The 14,050-nt window shown below is 47.1% G+C and overlaps 1 protein-coding gene across 1 annotated transcript; it reads right to left on the bottom strand.

Moving 5' to 3' along the window:
- Positions 1-13,612: 13,612 nt before the first annotated feature.
- On the bottom strand, positions 13,613-13,846 carry EI90DRAFT_2896046 (uncharacterized protein; the record flags this gene model as incomplete). Its single annotated transcript, XM_039054018.1, has 1 exon — positions 13,613-13,846. A coding segment is annotated over one exon (234 nt), but the record flags the coding sequence as incomplete, so codon positions are not given.
- Between the last annotated feature and the right edge of the window lie 204 nt (positions 13,847-14,050).

Below are 14,050 nucleotides of genomic sequence, written 5' to 3'. Positions count from 1 at the left end.
TGGGGACAACTCCATGCACTGCAAAAAGTCAGATTCTGCAGAATTTGCCCACCAACATGCACTACATATCCTCTGATGCTCCCGATGCTCATTCTATCACTATCCAACACTCCATACACTCACACCTTATTTTTCCATATTTTCCCCATCATTCCTGACAACCCCAAGCAAAATTCCCACACCCAACCACACCACCAATTTCACCCCCTCTCCAGACCTCCATACCCACACATACAACCCAGCCATTTTTCTACCCATTAGTGATGCTCTACCTTCCTTCTTCACCCATGGAGCATTTCCCAGAATGGCAACCCCATACTCGGATGATTCAGCACGGTGTAGAGTCTCACATGGTCTTGACAGCACCTGTCAATGACCACATCTCAAGAACTACTGCACCAAATGGGACGAATAAGGGCTCGTTGGAAAGCTGGAGACGAGGAGGTTGCTGACGGGAGGATAGGCGGGCGCTGTGGCGAAGTGTTGCGGAGTTAACTTTCACAATTCCCATTTTGGACCCGTTATCATATATTCCCCATTCATTCATATGCCTTTTATTGTTTCTTTGTTCCCAATTGGACATTCCTTATTTACGGTTGCCTAACGGCCCGTTTACATTCCCCCAGTCCATTCATTCCATTTCCAATCCATATAAAATAGATAATAGCTTGTACATAACAAGTTAGTACTGAATAGACCCGTGAAGGACTAAGAAAAAGTTACATCCAAGTGGCAAGGACACCATCCATGACTCTAACGTCTCCCCTGAGTTAGTTGCTAACATCTGAGACCCCTTTTCTCATAACCCTCAGCCTTGATGTCCAAGAGAGATGTAGGTGAGTGTTCAGTTGAGGCTCTAACAGACCCACTAGCACCCCAGGACCCAAAAACCCGAACCTCCATTACACATGCATTCACTACCACCCTCCCCCCCTCTCTCTGTCTCGAGTCTAGATGATAGACCCGTTACACCATCACTTTGCGGATGGAATGCAGTTGTGAATCTCAACTGCACACTGAGTATTCGGTGTAGTTTGCGCCAAAATTTTGACATGAATTTCGAGTCTCAATCTGATATGATCGAGTGTGGTAGGCCATGAAGTCTTACAACTTCGTGAAGGAATACGAATGCTAGTTCTAATGCATTCATTATCGGAATCAGGTGGACCTTGGATGTCAACCTGCAGATGATTACCCAGAGGTAATCATATCCCAGCTTGTTGGGAATGGACCTGTAAAGTCCATGGCTATTGATGACCACGGTGTTTCTGGGGTTGGGAGTGGGTGAAGCAGTCCAGGATTTCTCCTGGTGCTTTTCTTTGTTGTCTGACAAGTTCTGCAAGACCTGCAGAACTTGTGGGTGTCCTTCCTCATTGACTTCCACCAGAAGTATCGACAGAGGGTTTCCACTGTTTTCTTGGATCCTAGGTGTCCAAGTGTTTCGTGGATGTTTTTGAGGATTATTCTTTGAATAGACTTCCTTTCGTAGTTCCCTTTCGGGACTACTATTTGGGTTGTCCCTCCTTCTCCAAGTCAGGTTATCAGCCCATCTTTTATGGAGAAGTTTTGGAAATTCCTGGGGTTCTCTAGGATTTCCTGGTGAATCTGGCTTTGCATGGATCCACATTTTATTGCCTCAATGAGGTCTTTTCCTTCGAATTGTTTTTGAAGGTCCTCTTCTGGAATTATGATTTCTTCCAGGTTTTAGGCACTCCCCCCTAGAGTTTCCTCTAGGTTGTTGCCCCCCCCCCCCCCCCTAGAGCTTCCTCTAGGGTATTTCTTGGGTGTATTGCTGCAAGTCTCTTTTCCTCTGAATTTTTATTCAGAATGCTGCTTAGCAGCAGTTCTTCATACTCCTCAACTCTGTCAGGGATGATGTCTTCTGCATTTTTATCCAGATGGATATCTGCTGACATGTAGTTGTTGAAATGCAGATCCTCATCCATTGACTGTTGGAGGATATAATATGTTCCCAATAGTATAGAGTTTAACAGCCTATACTGGCATGGCTCAAGGGCGAGTAGTGTATGGATGCACACTAGAGGTCCTGGGTTCGATACCAGGCTTGTCCATGATTTTATGTCCTTGCCACGTGACCTGGATTTGAAGCCATTTGAATTGGAGCTCCAGATAAGTCCAGTAGTTGCACCGGATACAATTTCGACATTGACGAGTCATAGTACCATGAAAGTGCATCTGCCACTTTGTTCTTGTGGCCTTCCACATATTTTATTTCGCAATTAAAGCTTGTGAAGAAGGCTTGCCATCTCAGGTGTCTACCTGAGTTGTGGTTTTTCGCTTTGAAATATTCCAAAGCTTTGTGATCTGTGATTACTGTGAATTCATGGCCTCCCATGAGATCATCTTGCCATCTCATGAGTGCCTTGAGGATGCCCAGTGCCTCGAGTTCGTAGGCAAAGTACCTATGTTGTGTGTTGGTAAACTTCTTGGACATGAATGTGGCCGGGTGGCAGGTCTGCCACTTTTTGCCTTGTCCAATTAGTGTGCCCATGCCCACTGGGCATGCATCTGTATGTGGAGTTTACTCCTCTCTTCTTCTGAGAGGTTTTCCGGTGGATTCCACTTGATGGGCTTCAGAATCAGAGCCCTGCATGCAAGATGTTTAATCTTGTCAAAGCATTTCTGGTGGAGTGGTGTCCACTTGTCAGGGACAGCTCCGAAAGCAGCGAAGTCCCAGCACAAGGGACCCGATGGGACAGATGTCGGCTGTGCGTAGCGGCGATCCTGTCGCAGGGGAGCATCCCCAACCACTTAGCCTGAAGTGGGAAGTTGAGAAGAAGGCTGCCTCTTCTGTTCCCACCCCAGGTGCTATTATATACATGCGGTCAAGGTCACATGGGGGAGCCACGTCATCTCCACACACAGCCAGACCTCTCTGGGTGTCTCCGTGGGAGATCCCAAAGGTGTGCCGCTCTGTAGGCGGGGATGCGCACACAGGTGCAGTGATTGGGGGAGCGGTATTAGGTGCGTGATGATACATAGAGAAAAGGGGAATCGACCGTGGAATAGAAATAGAGACAAAGGAGGAAAAAGGGAGAGGAGGAACGAGGCATGGTAGTGGGGGGAGTGGAGTAGGGCGGCGCGGCGCTGGGTCAGGTGGGGTGTGCCCTGACACCACTGAATGTCTGCTTGTTGGAGCAGATTGTTTGCAGTGGCCCTGTGTAGCCACTGACGTTCGGCATGAATATCAATAGATATTCTACCATTCCCAGGAATTGTAGGACTCCTGTGTGGTCTACTGTGTTATAAAAATGGGGCCTAATTGGCCCATTTCTATAGCGTCCGGGTGCAGGAGGGGGCCATGACATTGAGAAGATGTTACAATTAATGTAACAGATGTCATAACAGTGGGGTTTACAATAACATGGACATTGGGTGTTTTGGGTGATAATAGTTGGTTAAGTTGTTATTATATACATGTCACGTGATAATATACTGTACAGAGGCCATAAGAGGCTAAAAATGGGAATTTCCCATTTCCATAACATACTGGCTCTCGCCAGTTGCGGATTTTCTCCATTTTGTCCACTTGAGCATGGATGCCTTGTTGATCCACACAGCTTCCTAGAATGTGTAGGATTGGAGCAAATGGCTGGAATTTCTTCCAGCTTATATAGAACTTTGCCCCCTTGAGGTGAGTAAACAACCACAATAATGCTTTATTGTGGTTCTCCACCGAGCTTGTGCTGGTGAAGATGTCATTGAACCAGACATGTAGGCATCTGCCTACTTCTCCTCGTAGTTCCCAGGTCAATGCATGCTGGAAAGTACAGGGAGCATTGCAGTCTCCTTGCTGCATTGTGTTTGAGTTGTACATCCCATGGGGTGTAGAGAATGTTGTAGGGGTGGTGGTCACAGACACCCCAGAACAGGCAATATATCGGGTCTCACATGGTGGATAAAATGTTAGAAAACCCTACAGTGGAAGGTTGGCTAGGAATTAGGTGATGAGATTATAGTACGGATGGTAGAGGATATCGAGGCGATTCCAACGCACGTTATGTGAGGAGAATCGGTGAGGTATTGACAGAGATACGCAGATTCCAGTTGTGTATTGCAATGCATGTCACATGTTCGTTGCGCATGCGTGGGAAATGGGGTGCACAGATGGTCCCTGGCATCCCTCAGGCTTCAGGAAAATGGGAATAAATATCCATTGTTCATGATATGACTGGTCGGGAGGATGTGCCAATTTTGGGACCATGGCGATATGTGGTTGGAAAGTTAGGGAAAATGTGCCAGATATTCCCCACTCAATGCTATCTCACTCAATTCTCCATCAAATTGGATGTGGTTTGTTGCGTTGGATAGCTGTAGTTTAGGCGGTTTGGTTGACATAAAGGGAGGGCAGTTGTATTGAGTGGTTTGGGCTGGAGATGCAGGTTAGGTTTTCCGTGGCCACTTTCTATTGTTTTATAATTTGTTGCTTGTGATATTGTGTTTCCTATTCTATTTTCTCTTGCGACGTGACCAGATGAGTCATATGGAACATGCTGGAAGCTCGCAGACGTGTTTTCAGGGTCGTTTGTATATAATATTGGCTAGTTACATTTGTAACAGAGATTTTCCCCTCCGCTACGTTTAGATCTGGTCACCAAGTGAAGTGTGCTGGAGGCATGGTCGAGTGCAGTAGTCTTGAGGGAGGCAAGGTAGCCTCACAGTGTCCTCAGGGAGATCCACACCGAGTTATAAGATGCCGAGTCCCAGTTGAGTTTTGAGTTTGGTCTTGATTCTGTCCAAGGAAGCCACTTGCTGGCCCCCTTTTTCATTTCTCATCCTGCTGGGTGGGGTAGGTGTGGTGTGAAGTAGTTGAGGTTGAGGTGGTGGTGGTGGTAGATTGGTGTGCTGCTGTGCTGCACATCCATTCCCTATCCTTTGCCCCTGTTTCCCCTCCTTGTGCTTTGCTACCCCACTTGCAACGTCGTCCTATGGATGTTGTCTGGATCCACACATATTTGTTCATATGCGTCCAACATATCGATCTTGGATCAGTCACATGTCTGGCATTGGTGTGACATCGAGAATCGTGTTCAAATTACGATTTCTCATGTCGATTACTGTGTGCAAAGATTCATCTGCTTTGCGGATGCACCATCACAATTTTGAATTTCTCTCTCCACCACTCCCTGAGTATTTCAAACTCAAGGTTGTTCATGGAGAGACCTTCCAGGTGTGGTACATCTGGAAGTTCTAGTTCTTCTGGACTAGGACTGGGTCAACCTTCTTCTGATTACCCTGAGGTGTGTTTTTGTCTTGCCTCCCTGTCAGGGGGGCTTCTTTTTTGGCTGTTCTTGAGCCCTTGCTTGAGTTTTCCACCTATGTGATCTCATCACACAGTCTTCACTGACTCCAAGGGTGTCTATGTTACCCTTGTTCACCGTTCTCACTTTGTGAGACCAGAAGTCTGAACTTACCTGGTTTTTGTTTAACCAGGGGGCACCAAATATGGCATTGTATCTGTCAATGTTAATTACATCAAAGTAGTGTTTTTCTGCATGGCTGTTGATCTCAACATCCATGTTCATTCCGAACAAGATCTGTGATCTTGTTCCTTTCATCCCCATTTGGAGGATGACTGGGTTCTCCAATTGGAGGATTGGGATGTGGACTGCATGGACAAAGTCTGGCAATATTGCATCTGTTTCAGCTCCACTGTCAAATAGTGCATAGGCTTTTATGCCTGCTATTTTTACGTGAGCCATCAGTGTTCTCTTTGTTGAGAGCGGTCTGTTTGTGGGGTATTTTCCTGCATCTTTTGAGATGTGGAATTTCACATCAAACAAGGGGGTCTGGGTTTCGATGGACTTTTGGTCCTTCTTCCCTTTCTCCTTGTTTTCCTTAGGTACTTTGGTGTATTTCCCCAAGGTGTCTTTTCTTGGTGCTTCCACCAAGGCTTCAGCGACTTTCTTGTCTGCCATGTTTTCTAACTGGCACGCCATGGCCAGTTTAATTTTGTAATTATGTCATCGTGGTCGATGACTGACATTGGGCCCATCCTTATGGTCCCGATGTTAACTTCCTCACCCTCTGAATCAGGTGAGTATTGAGGTCCCTCATATGGGTCCTCTACTTCGAAGCTTGATGCTCCGGAGTCATCAGAGATGTTCTCTGGTTTTCTGTCTGATGAGTCTTCTGACTCTTCTTCTGATGTGTCTGCAATTTCCATGGCTGCTATGTGCCTTGGCTTGTCATTGTTCATTGCATGATGTTTTGGGCAATCTTTTGTTTGCCCTACTTTGCCGCATTTGCTGCAAATTGGGACTGACTTTTGGTCAGTATTCCTTGAATTCTTTGAGGATATATCCTCTTTCCATCTGGGTTTGGGCTCTTCAGCCTTCTTTCCTCATGGGAGAGCTCTACCTCGGCCTGTGGTTGCCGTGGTGGTTGTTCAGGTATAATATCCCGATTTGTAGGCTGAAGACATCTTCAGCCTGTCAATTATCTCGTCTACACAAGATATTGCTTTTAACATCTCCTTGTTTGAGGAGAAGTCCACTCTGATTCTGTCATGAGTGATCATTTCCCTCTTCCATTCGAGGGGGATGTTGTTTAGAAACCTGGCGTTGAAGGATGCCTGGTCTGGCGATGTCACCATCTGGGATGCTGCTTTAGACAGTTCTAAGTAGAACTGTTTTAGGCCTTTTTCCACTTCGTATTTGACATTGCAGTATTTCTTTGTTGCATTCAACGTTGTAGGTGTGCATAATGGGTGTGCTCAATTTCATGGAACCTTACACAGCAAAATGTCAAAATTGGACTCCTGCACTTGTACATTATTAGGAAAAAGGGATTGTAGGAGGGAGTAATAAAAAAGAAGAGGGTTTTTGTACAAACCGAAAGAGTCTTTCTGCAAAGGAATTGGTGGAGATTTGGTGGAGAAATTCAACCTGAGATGTCCTCATGTGTGTCATATCCGTGCATACCCGACCCCGACCCGACTTCCGGACCTCCACCCTCTTCACCTCCGGAGTCATAACCTACCGCTGCCTTTCCGATACTCACCTTCGGTCTTGGCAACACACCCCTCCTCTTACCTCTCCGACCCCTTCTCCGTCCGTTCCGATACTCATCTCGGACCGAACATCGCCCTACTCACCACCCTTCCTACAACTCCGCTCCCCCCTCACCACACCTCCACCCTCCCGTCATCCCCTACGCTTTCTCCGTCCGTTCCGATATCCACCTTCAGACCTGACTACTCTTCCTTACCTGTCCCCTCTCTCCTTCCTCCGTCACTCCTCCGCCACCCTTCCACCAAGTTACGACCATCCACTGCTGTTCCGTACTTCACACTCGGACACCGTTCGTACCTTACTCCGAGCCTCCGTCATAGTCCATACCTCGGACTTTGACTCCACCTCGGTCTTAGTCCATTGCATTGGTGACCTCATACTACGTAAACACCATTGCCAATATTCCTCGGACTTCCAACCCCACCTCCGTAACCTCCATAAGCTCCACAACCCCCGAGCTTCGCGGACCGCCTCCGGCACTCTCGCCATTTGTAATGTATTTCTCGCAATTCCCCCTCATCCCTATTTGGACTACTGCTTCCTTCTATTCTAGCCAGTTAGTCATCACCCCCACTTCCCCTCATCCTCCTGCCCCTCTGGGCCTTGCCCACTCTACCTCCTTTCGGATGTATCACAGGTCTTGCCCTATGACCTTCGGTACCGCTCCGCTCCCTCTAACCCTTTGTTCCCGTTCAGACATCTTCGTTCTGATTCGGTCACCCTTTGTTTCTCCTTGTGCTTTTGCCCCTTCCTTATATATATCGGCGCTTGTACATACTCGTCTGGTTTCAGTCTGAAATCGACCTGAAATGCCCCCAAGAGACTTCCTGCTCACCTACTGTGAAATTAAGGACCAAATGGACAAACAGCAATGGCACAGCGCTCTGCTTGAGTCGCTGAGGCCAAGGTCCCTCCACGCTAAGTCTCCAATTCCACTCCGGAGTCGTCCGTTTCCGCCCATCTCTAACAATGTGCAAAGTCTGTGCACTTGACCGCAACCATGGGAACAAGGTCAAAAGTTAATGGAAGAGGACGATCTTGGGGTCATTAAATCCAGAAAAATGCCCAAAGACTCAGTGTTGAATTTCACCCTAATCGGTTCAGTGGTTGTGGAGATATTCTGATTGTTGGGCATGACAGGAGTCATGGGATTGTTAGAACTGAGCAAGGGCAGATGATTCTGGAGGGGAACCAGAGACTTAGCAAGGAGGGACCTTGGCCTCAGCGACTCAAGTGGAGCGCTGTGCCATTGCTGTTTGTCCATTTGGTCCTTAATCTCATAGGCAGCGAGCAGGAAGTCTCTAGGGGGCATTTCAGGTCGATTTTAGACTAAGGGACTAAAACGAGTATGTACAAGCACTGGTATATAATGGAGGGGGCGAAAGCACAAGGGAAAAAAAGGGGGTCCGAATCGGAACAAAGGTGTCCAAAGGGGAACAAAGGTGTCCGAAGGGGAACAAAGGGATGGTGGAAGTGGAGCAGTACCAAAGGTCATAGGACAGAACCTGTGGTACATCTGAAAGGAGCTAGGGTGAAGCCCAGAGGGGCAGGAGGGTGAGGTGAAGTGGGGATGATGACTAACTGGCTAGAATGGGAAGAAGCAGCAGTCCAAATAGGGATGAGGGGAAAACGCAAAAGATACATTACAAGCAGCAAAAGTGCTGAAGATGATCCATGGAGCTCAGAGGTTATGGAGCTTATGGAGGTTACAGAGGCAGGGTTGAAAGTCTGAGGAATGTTGGCAATGGTGTTTATGTGTATGAGGTCACCAATGCAATGGACTTAAGCTGAGGTGGAGTCAAAGTCCGAGGTCGGAGCTATGACAGAATTTTGGAGCGAAGGTACAAGCGGTGCCCGAGTATGGGGTACAGGACAGCGGTGGAAGGGGGTAACTTGGTGGAGGGTCGGTGGAAGAGGGTCAGAGGGGAGAGAGAGGAGAGAGGAAAGGGGAGAGGAGTGGAGGAGAGGAAAGGTGTCAGGTCCGAAGGTGAGTATTGGAGCAGATGGGAAAAGGGTAGGAGAGTGATGGAAGGGTGGAGGTGTCGTGAGGAGGAAGAGGAGGAGTGAGAGGAGGAGCAGGAGGAGGGTGGCGAGAGGAGTGGTGTTCGGTCTGAGGTGAGTATCGGAGCAGATGGAGATAGGGCAAGAGAAGGACAGAAGAGTGGAGGTGGCATGAGGGGTGAGAGGAGGTGTGGTGTCAGGTGTGGTGTCAGGACCGAAGGTGAATATCGGAACGGACAGCAGTAGGGTAGGACTCCGGAGGTGGTGAAGATGGTGGTCCAGGAGTCAGTTCAGGATCGGGTATGTACAGATATGACAGGGATGATATGAACTGTTCGGATGCTCACATGCAAGCTAGTCTCAATGAAAAATATGGGCTAGTCAAATAATATAGCTGAAAAAGTCATTGGAGGAGTCTTGGAATTATGGCATTTTATTTGGACCAAGTTTCCCTGTGCATGGATAATCGAGATATGTAAACCACTTCTGAGAATTCCCATTCTCAGTTAAATCTCCACCAAATTTCACAAAATCGGTATCGTTAGAAAGCTATGGATAAGGAGAGTCGGATGGAATAAAGGGACGGAGGTTTGACGCAGTGTCCGGAGTGGTATGAGGAAGTTTGTGTTCTCCTTTTCAATTTCTTTTGTTGTTTGGAATTTTATTTCAAGTCAATGGCAGCCGAACCTTACTGCCATTGTTGGTGGAGGCTTAGCTCATCCAAACCCATATCTTTTCACAAATTGTATGATTGCTGTATGGATATATGTATGTAGCGATTGAAATGGAATAGGCGATTTTCCCCCCTCCCACTACTTTTGAAGTCCATGTACTTGGGTGCTGTGAGTGGCCACACAATTGGTAAAGGGCTATCGTGACCTTTAGGGACATCCACCACAGAAAGAAGATAAGCAAGAGTTACCAGAGTTATATATTTCCCCAAAATCCCCCCTCCCGTTGATTATACAGACCTGTTCTTACTGCAAGACCCTTTCAGCCCCCTTTCTCTTTCTTCCCTAGCTTTTGGGGAGTGAGTTGGAGTGCTACCTTCCATTTCCTGGAGACAGTAGCAGATTCCCACTTGCAATGTGGCAGAGGCTTTGATGAAGGTTCTCATCAGTATGTTGAGAACTTTGAGGAACATGCCCTCGTCTCCTCTGAGGAGAGTTTCATCTCGGAGTCTCATTCTGAGGTCGAATGCAGGTCCCCCTAATCCATGGATCAAGCAGTCCAGATGGACTTCATCAAATTGGGGACCTTTGCATCCTCGCAAGGTGAGGAATCCCAGTAGTTCTGTGAACCACTGCCAGAATGACTCCATGTCATTCTCCCCTGACCATTTATGGCCTTTTTGTACCATTTTTCCAGGTACTCCTCTTGCTCCCCTGCCTTCGTGGGGTTGCTATCCAATGGAGATTTCTCCTTTGGAGGGGTTTTCGCTGGAGGAAGTCTCTCTCGCAGCGTTTCTTTCCTTTTGGGTGATTTCGCCTAAAATTGTATCTGAATTCTCTCATTGTTTTGAGAGAGTGTGGTTATATTACCTCTTTGTTCAAGAGGCTCGTTGAAGGTGGAGGTTTGGCCAAACCTTTGGTATGTGCCGATTCTCCTCCTGATTTCTGAACAATACCTCCTTTTGGCATCATCTTCTCCTATCCTTGGGAGAAGAATCTCTTTTGCGTCTCTGTTGAGTCACTGATGGTGTTCCAGTGTGCTTTCACTGGTTGTTCTTTTCATGAATTTTTCACGAGTTCTGGTTTTATCCTGGCCTGTGGCCCAGGGATATTTTTTTTGTTTCCTCACTGTTTTGTGAGAAGTTTATATCCTTCAGCAAGTCAGTTTGCTTGCTGATTTTATCAGTCAAGGCGTCAATTGCGCATTGGCCATTCTTTCTAGAGTTATCTCTAGATGAGCCATGCTATTATGGCTCGTTTCCTTGATCTTTTTTTGGATCGAGTTTATCGCATTTATTATGCATGATTCCTGGTTTTCCAGGAGGAAATTTGGCTGGGTGAGTAGTGACTCTCCCCAGTTAACATTGCCGCTTCTGGGGGTTCCAGAAGGGGTTCTTGGAGTAAATACTCCACACCCACTTTGTTTAGGCAAGGCTGTCACGGAGGGTGCTTCCCATTCATGGAGGGGTCTGTTTGCTGGTTTTTCCTTACTTTTCTGTAAGGCTTCCTCAGCAAACTCCCTCATTTCAGTTCACCTCCTCTTCATGATGGAGACCTCCTCCGAGGTTGGCGACCTTGCCTTGTCTGGCATGGCGTGGGGTAGTGTAAACAGCGGAAGTTCTTTTTGGGCTTCCGGGCTCTGAGAGATCCTGCTCTCAGGGCATTTCTTTGCGCCTTCTTGGGCCTTTAGCCTGAGAAGAAGTTGTTCTTCATTTCCCATCCTCCATTCAGACAGGACCTGGAACAAGTCCAGTAGTTTTTTGGATAGCCGATGCAGAGGTTCTTCCCTCTGTTTCCCTTTGTCTGCCTTTGGGGCTTGACTTGGGGAAATGGGGGAGGACTCCAGAGGATAGTGGGGCCCTGGAGTTTCCTGCGACTCTATCCAATCAGCTTTTCAGGCTGATTGTTCGGCACTTATGCATTTATCGTGCAAGTCGATCACCTCCTCTGGAGGCGAGAGATCTTCCCCAGCTTGGGTGAGATCAATGTGTCATGGAGATCTAGGGGTATTGGGCCCTGCACTTACTCCACATAAGTTTTTAAAACCTTCAGGGACCAGCCCTGAGGTGGTTGTCCTTTCTGGATCGTGTTGATCCTCATCATCGTCTGATGATGGCTGTTGCTTTGAATCTCCCATGATGGGAGATTGCAGTTTCTTTATAAACCACTTGTTTTTCTTTATCATCACTGCAGATGCGACCTTGCCCTTGCAGGCATGTTTAGGTGCCATCAGTGCTACTGAGTCAAGTTGTTATTGTGATTTGATTGTCTTTGTGGGTTGTGTTGTAAAACACACCTCATACACTTAAAAAAGTGTGAGGTCTCAGTGGGGTAGCTCAGCACATGAGGCCATAAGTGATATGATGGTATGTATTTTACGGTGTGTGTGTAAGCAGTTAACAGAAGTTGCTGCTTACCCACATGACTATATGTACGTTGTGATTACATATGGCTCAGGGTTTGGGGCTATTGCCCTGACAGCTCAGCCCCACCATTCATGGGCATGCCCTCTATATACATAACTTGTAGATAGGTTACACCTTAGTGATAAAATCGACTAGAGTTTCCCCCTCTTCTAGAGTTCCTTGCCAGTCAGTAAATTAGGGCACAGATGTGTTACTAGGCACAGCACTCCTGGGATAAGTTGCTGAGGCCGAAGCCCTCCATCATGGGGACGTTGAAAGGTGTATCTTACTAGTTTGGGGATGGTAACGTTCCGTTCCCCCATTCGCCTCAGGCCTCAGATGTCCGTCTAAGTATACACTTGAATTTGCTGTATATTAACGGGGTAGAAGTAAAGGCTGATCCACCTTTTACAGCTACCCCGAGGGTTTATATACAATCTAATACATTCTTGGCACAAATAAATAGAGAAGCTTCCGCAATGCTAAATTAGCGTCGCAACATAATTATTACACAACACAACATCAACTGATGTTGTGGGCAGAATATAGACATGGGCTGGGGCCTCACAGATGTTGTGGGAGGGACAAGCCAGTAGTACCCAAACACCAAACGGTCTACAGATGCTACCTGGGACCCGACACACAATCCCCCAGCCTCCCCAAAGCCCGTTGCACTTCCCCCATCATCCCTGTATTTTTTGATATTTTTCTAGACCAGGTTATGGCCACTTAGTTCCCATATCGGGCCACTTTTACAGTATTTTCACCATAACTCCCCCGGTTCTTCTCCGATCCAGACACATTTGATATCGTTGGAAAGCTACCGTCAAGACGAGTCGAACAAGTCCAATATCGGGAGATTTGGTGCAGCTGTTGTGGAGATCATTGGAATTTATCGATTGTGTGGCCGCACCCATATATTTATCATGTTTTCTGTTGTTTTCTTTGTTCTATGTTGTTCTGTCCGTTTCTGTCCGTCCCTAACACCGTCGGATTGCTCGGACATTAGCTTTTGTTATATACAAACATGTATCTAGTATGAAAAGTGATCTTCTCCTCCTTCCCTGCTTTAGTGCCAGTCTGACAGTACCACATCTGGGAGTATGTGAATGAGTTCAGTTAGGTTTAGGGCGACGTTGAGAAGGCCAGACGCCTTGCTCAGCCCTAGGGAAGGTCCACTAGTTGGTTTAGTTGGTTTTTGACGGAAGTTTAAGTTTTCAGACCTAGTAGGAAGGTCTGCCAGTGAGTCTGTCAATGCTGTGGTTTCACTCCTCCCCCCTTCATTACCTGTGTGTGTGTGTGAGGGTGGTCTGATTTAGGTTCAGAGGTCTGTTCCCCTGCAGCCCTTCAGCCATTCTCCCCACTTGCAATGTCATCTTTTGTCCCAAATCTGGTCTCTGACATTTCACAAATTCCCACATTATATATACATTGTTTATACATGTTTATTATGAGATGCATATAGAATAAAGATAGGAATTAAGGGGTGGGGTTACCACTCCTTACACCAAAGATCCCAGCAAGAGTACCAAGAACTCCATAGATAAGCCCATACTTCTGTGAGGCCACACTCATGGCAGAATGTATACATTTGATGTACAGAGGCACAGTGGATTTCTTCCTTGGTCTGGGATGAGCCAGAAGGTGTTGGGAAGAAGGGATGTTGGCATAGGTGGTGGGTGAATAGCCTGAGAATTTGACAATGATGACCTTCCAGACAGAACATATAGTCAGGGTCCATCACATGCTTCTCTGCTACATCAAACTCATATAGGGGGCCATCATCATGCTCGCTTTCTTCACCATTCCCTTCTGACTCAATACCACTGTCTGTTTCTATCATAGCCATGCATTCCGGCCTGTTAGCCATCCATCCCGATGCTGCCCGAGCCTGTCATATCCATCCCCGGCTATCGACTTCCACTCCCTCCGATCCCTC

Source organism: Cantharellus anzutake, assembly GCF_015039405.1.
Source record: "Cantharellus anzutake strain C23 chromosome Unknown EI90scaffold_15, whole genome shotgun sequence".
NCBI lineage: Eukaryota > Fungi > Basidiomycota > Agaricomycetes > Cantharellales > Hydnaceae > Cantharellus > Cantharellus anzutake.
The sequence above is the reverse complement of the archived record's forward strand: the minus strand, read 5'-3'. Positions and strand labels throughout refer to the sequence as shown.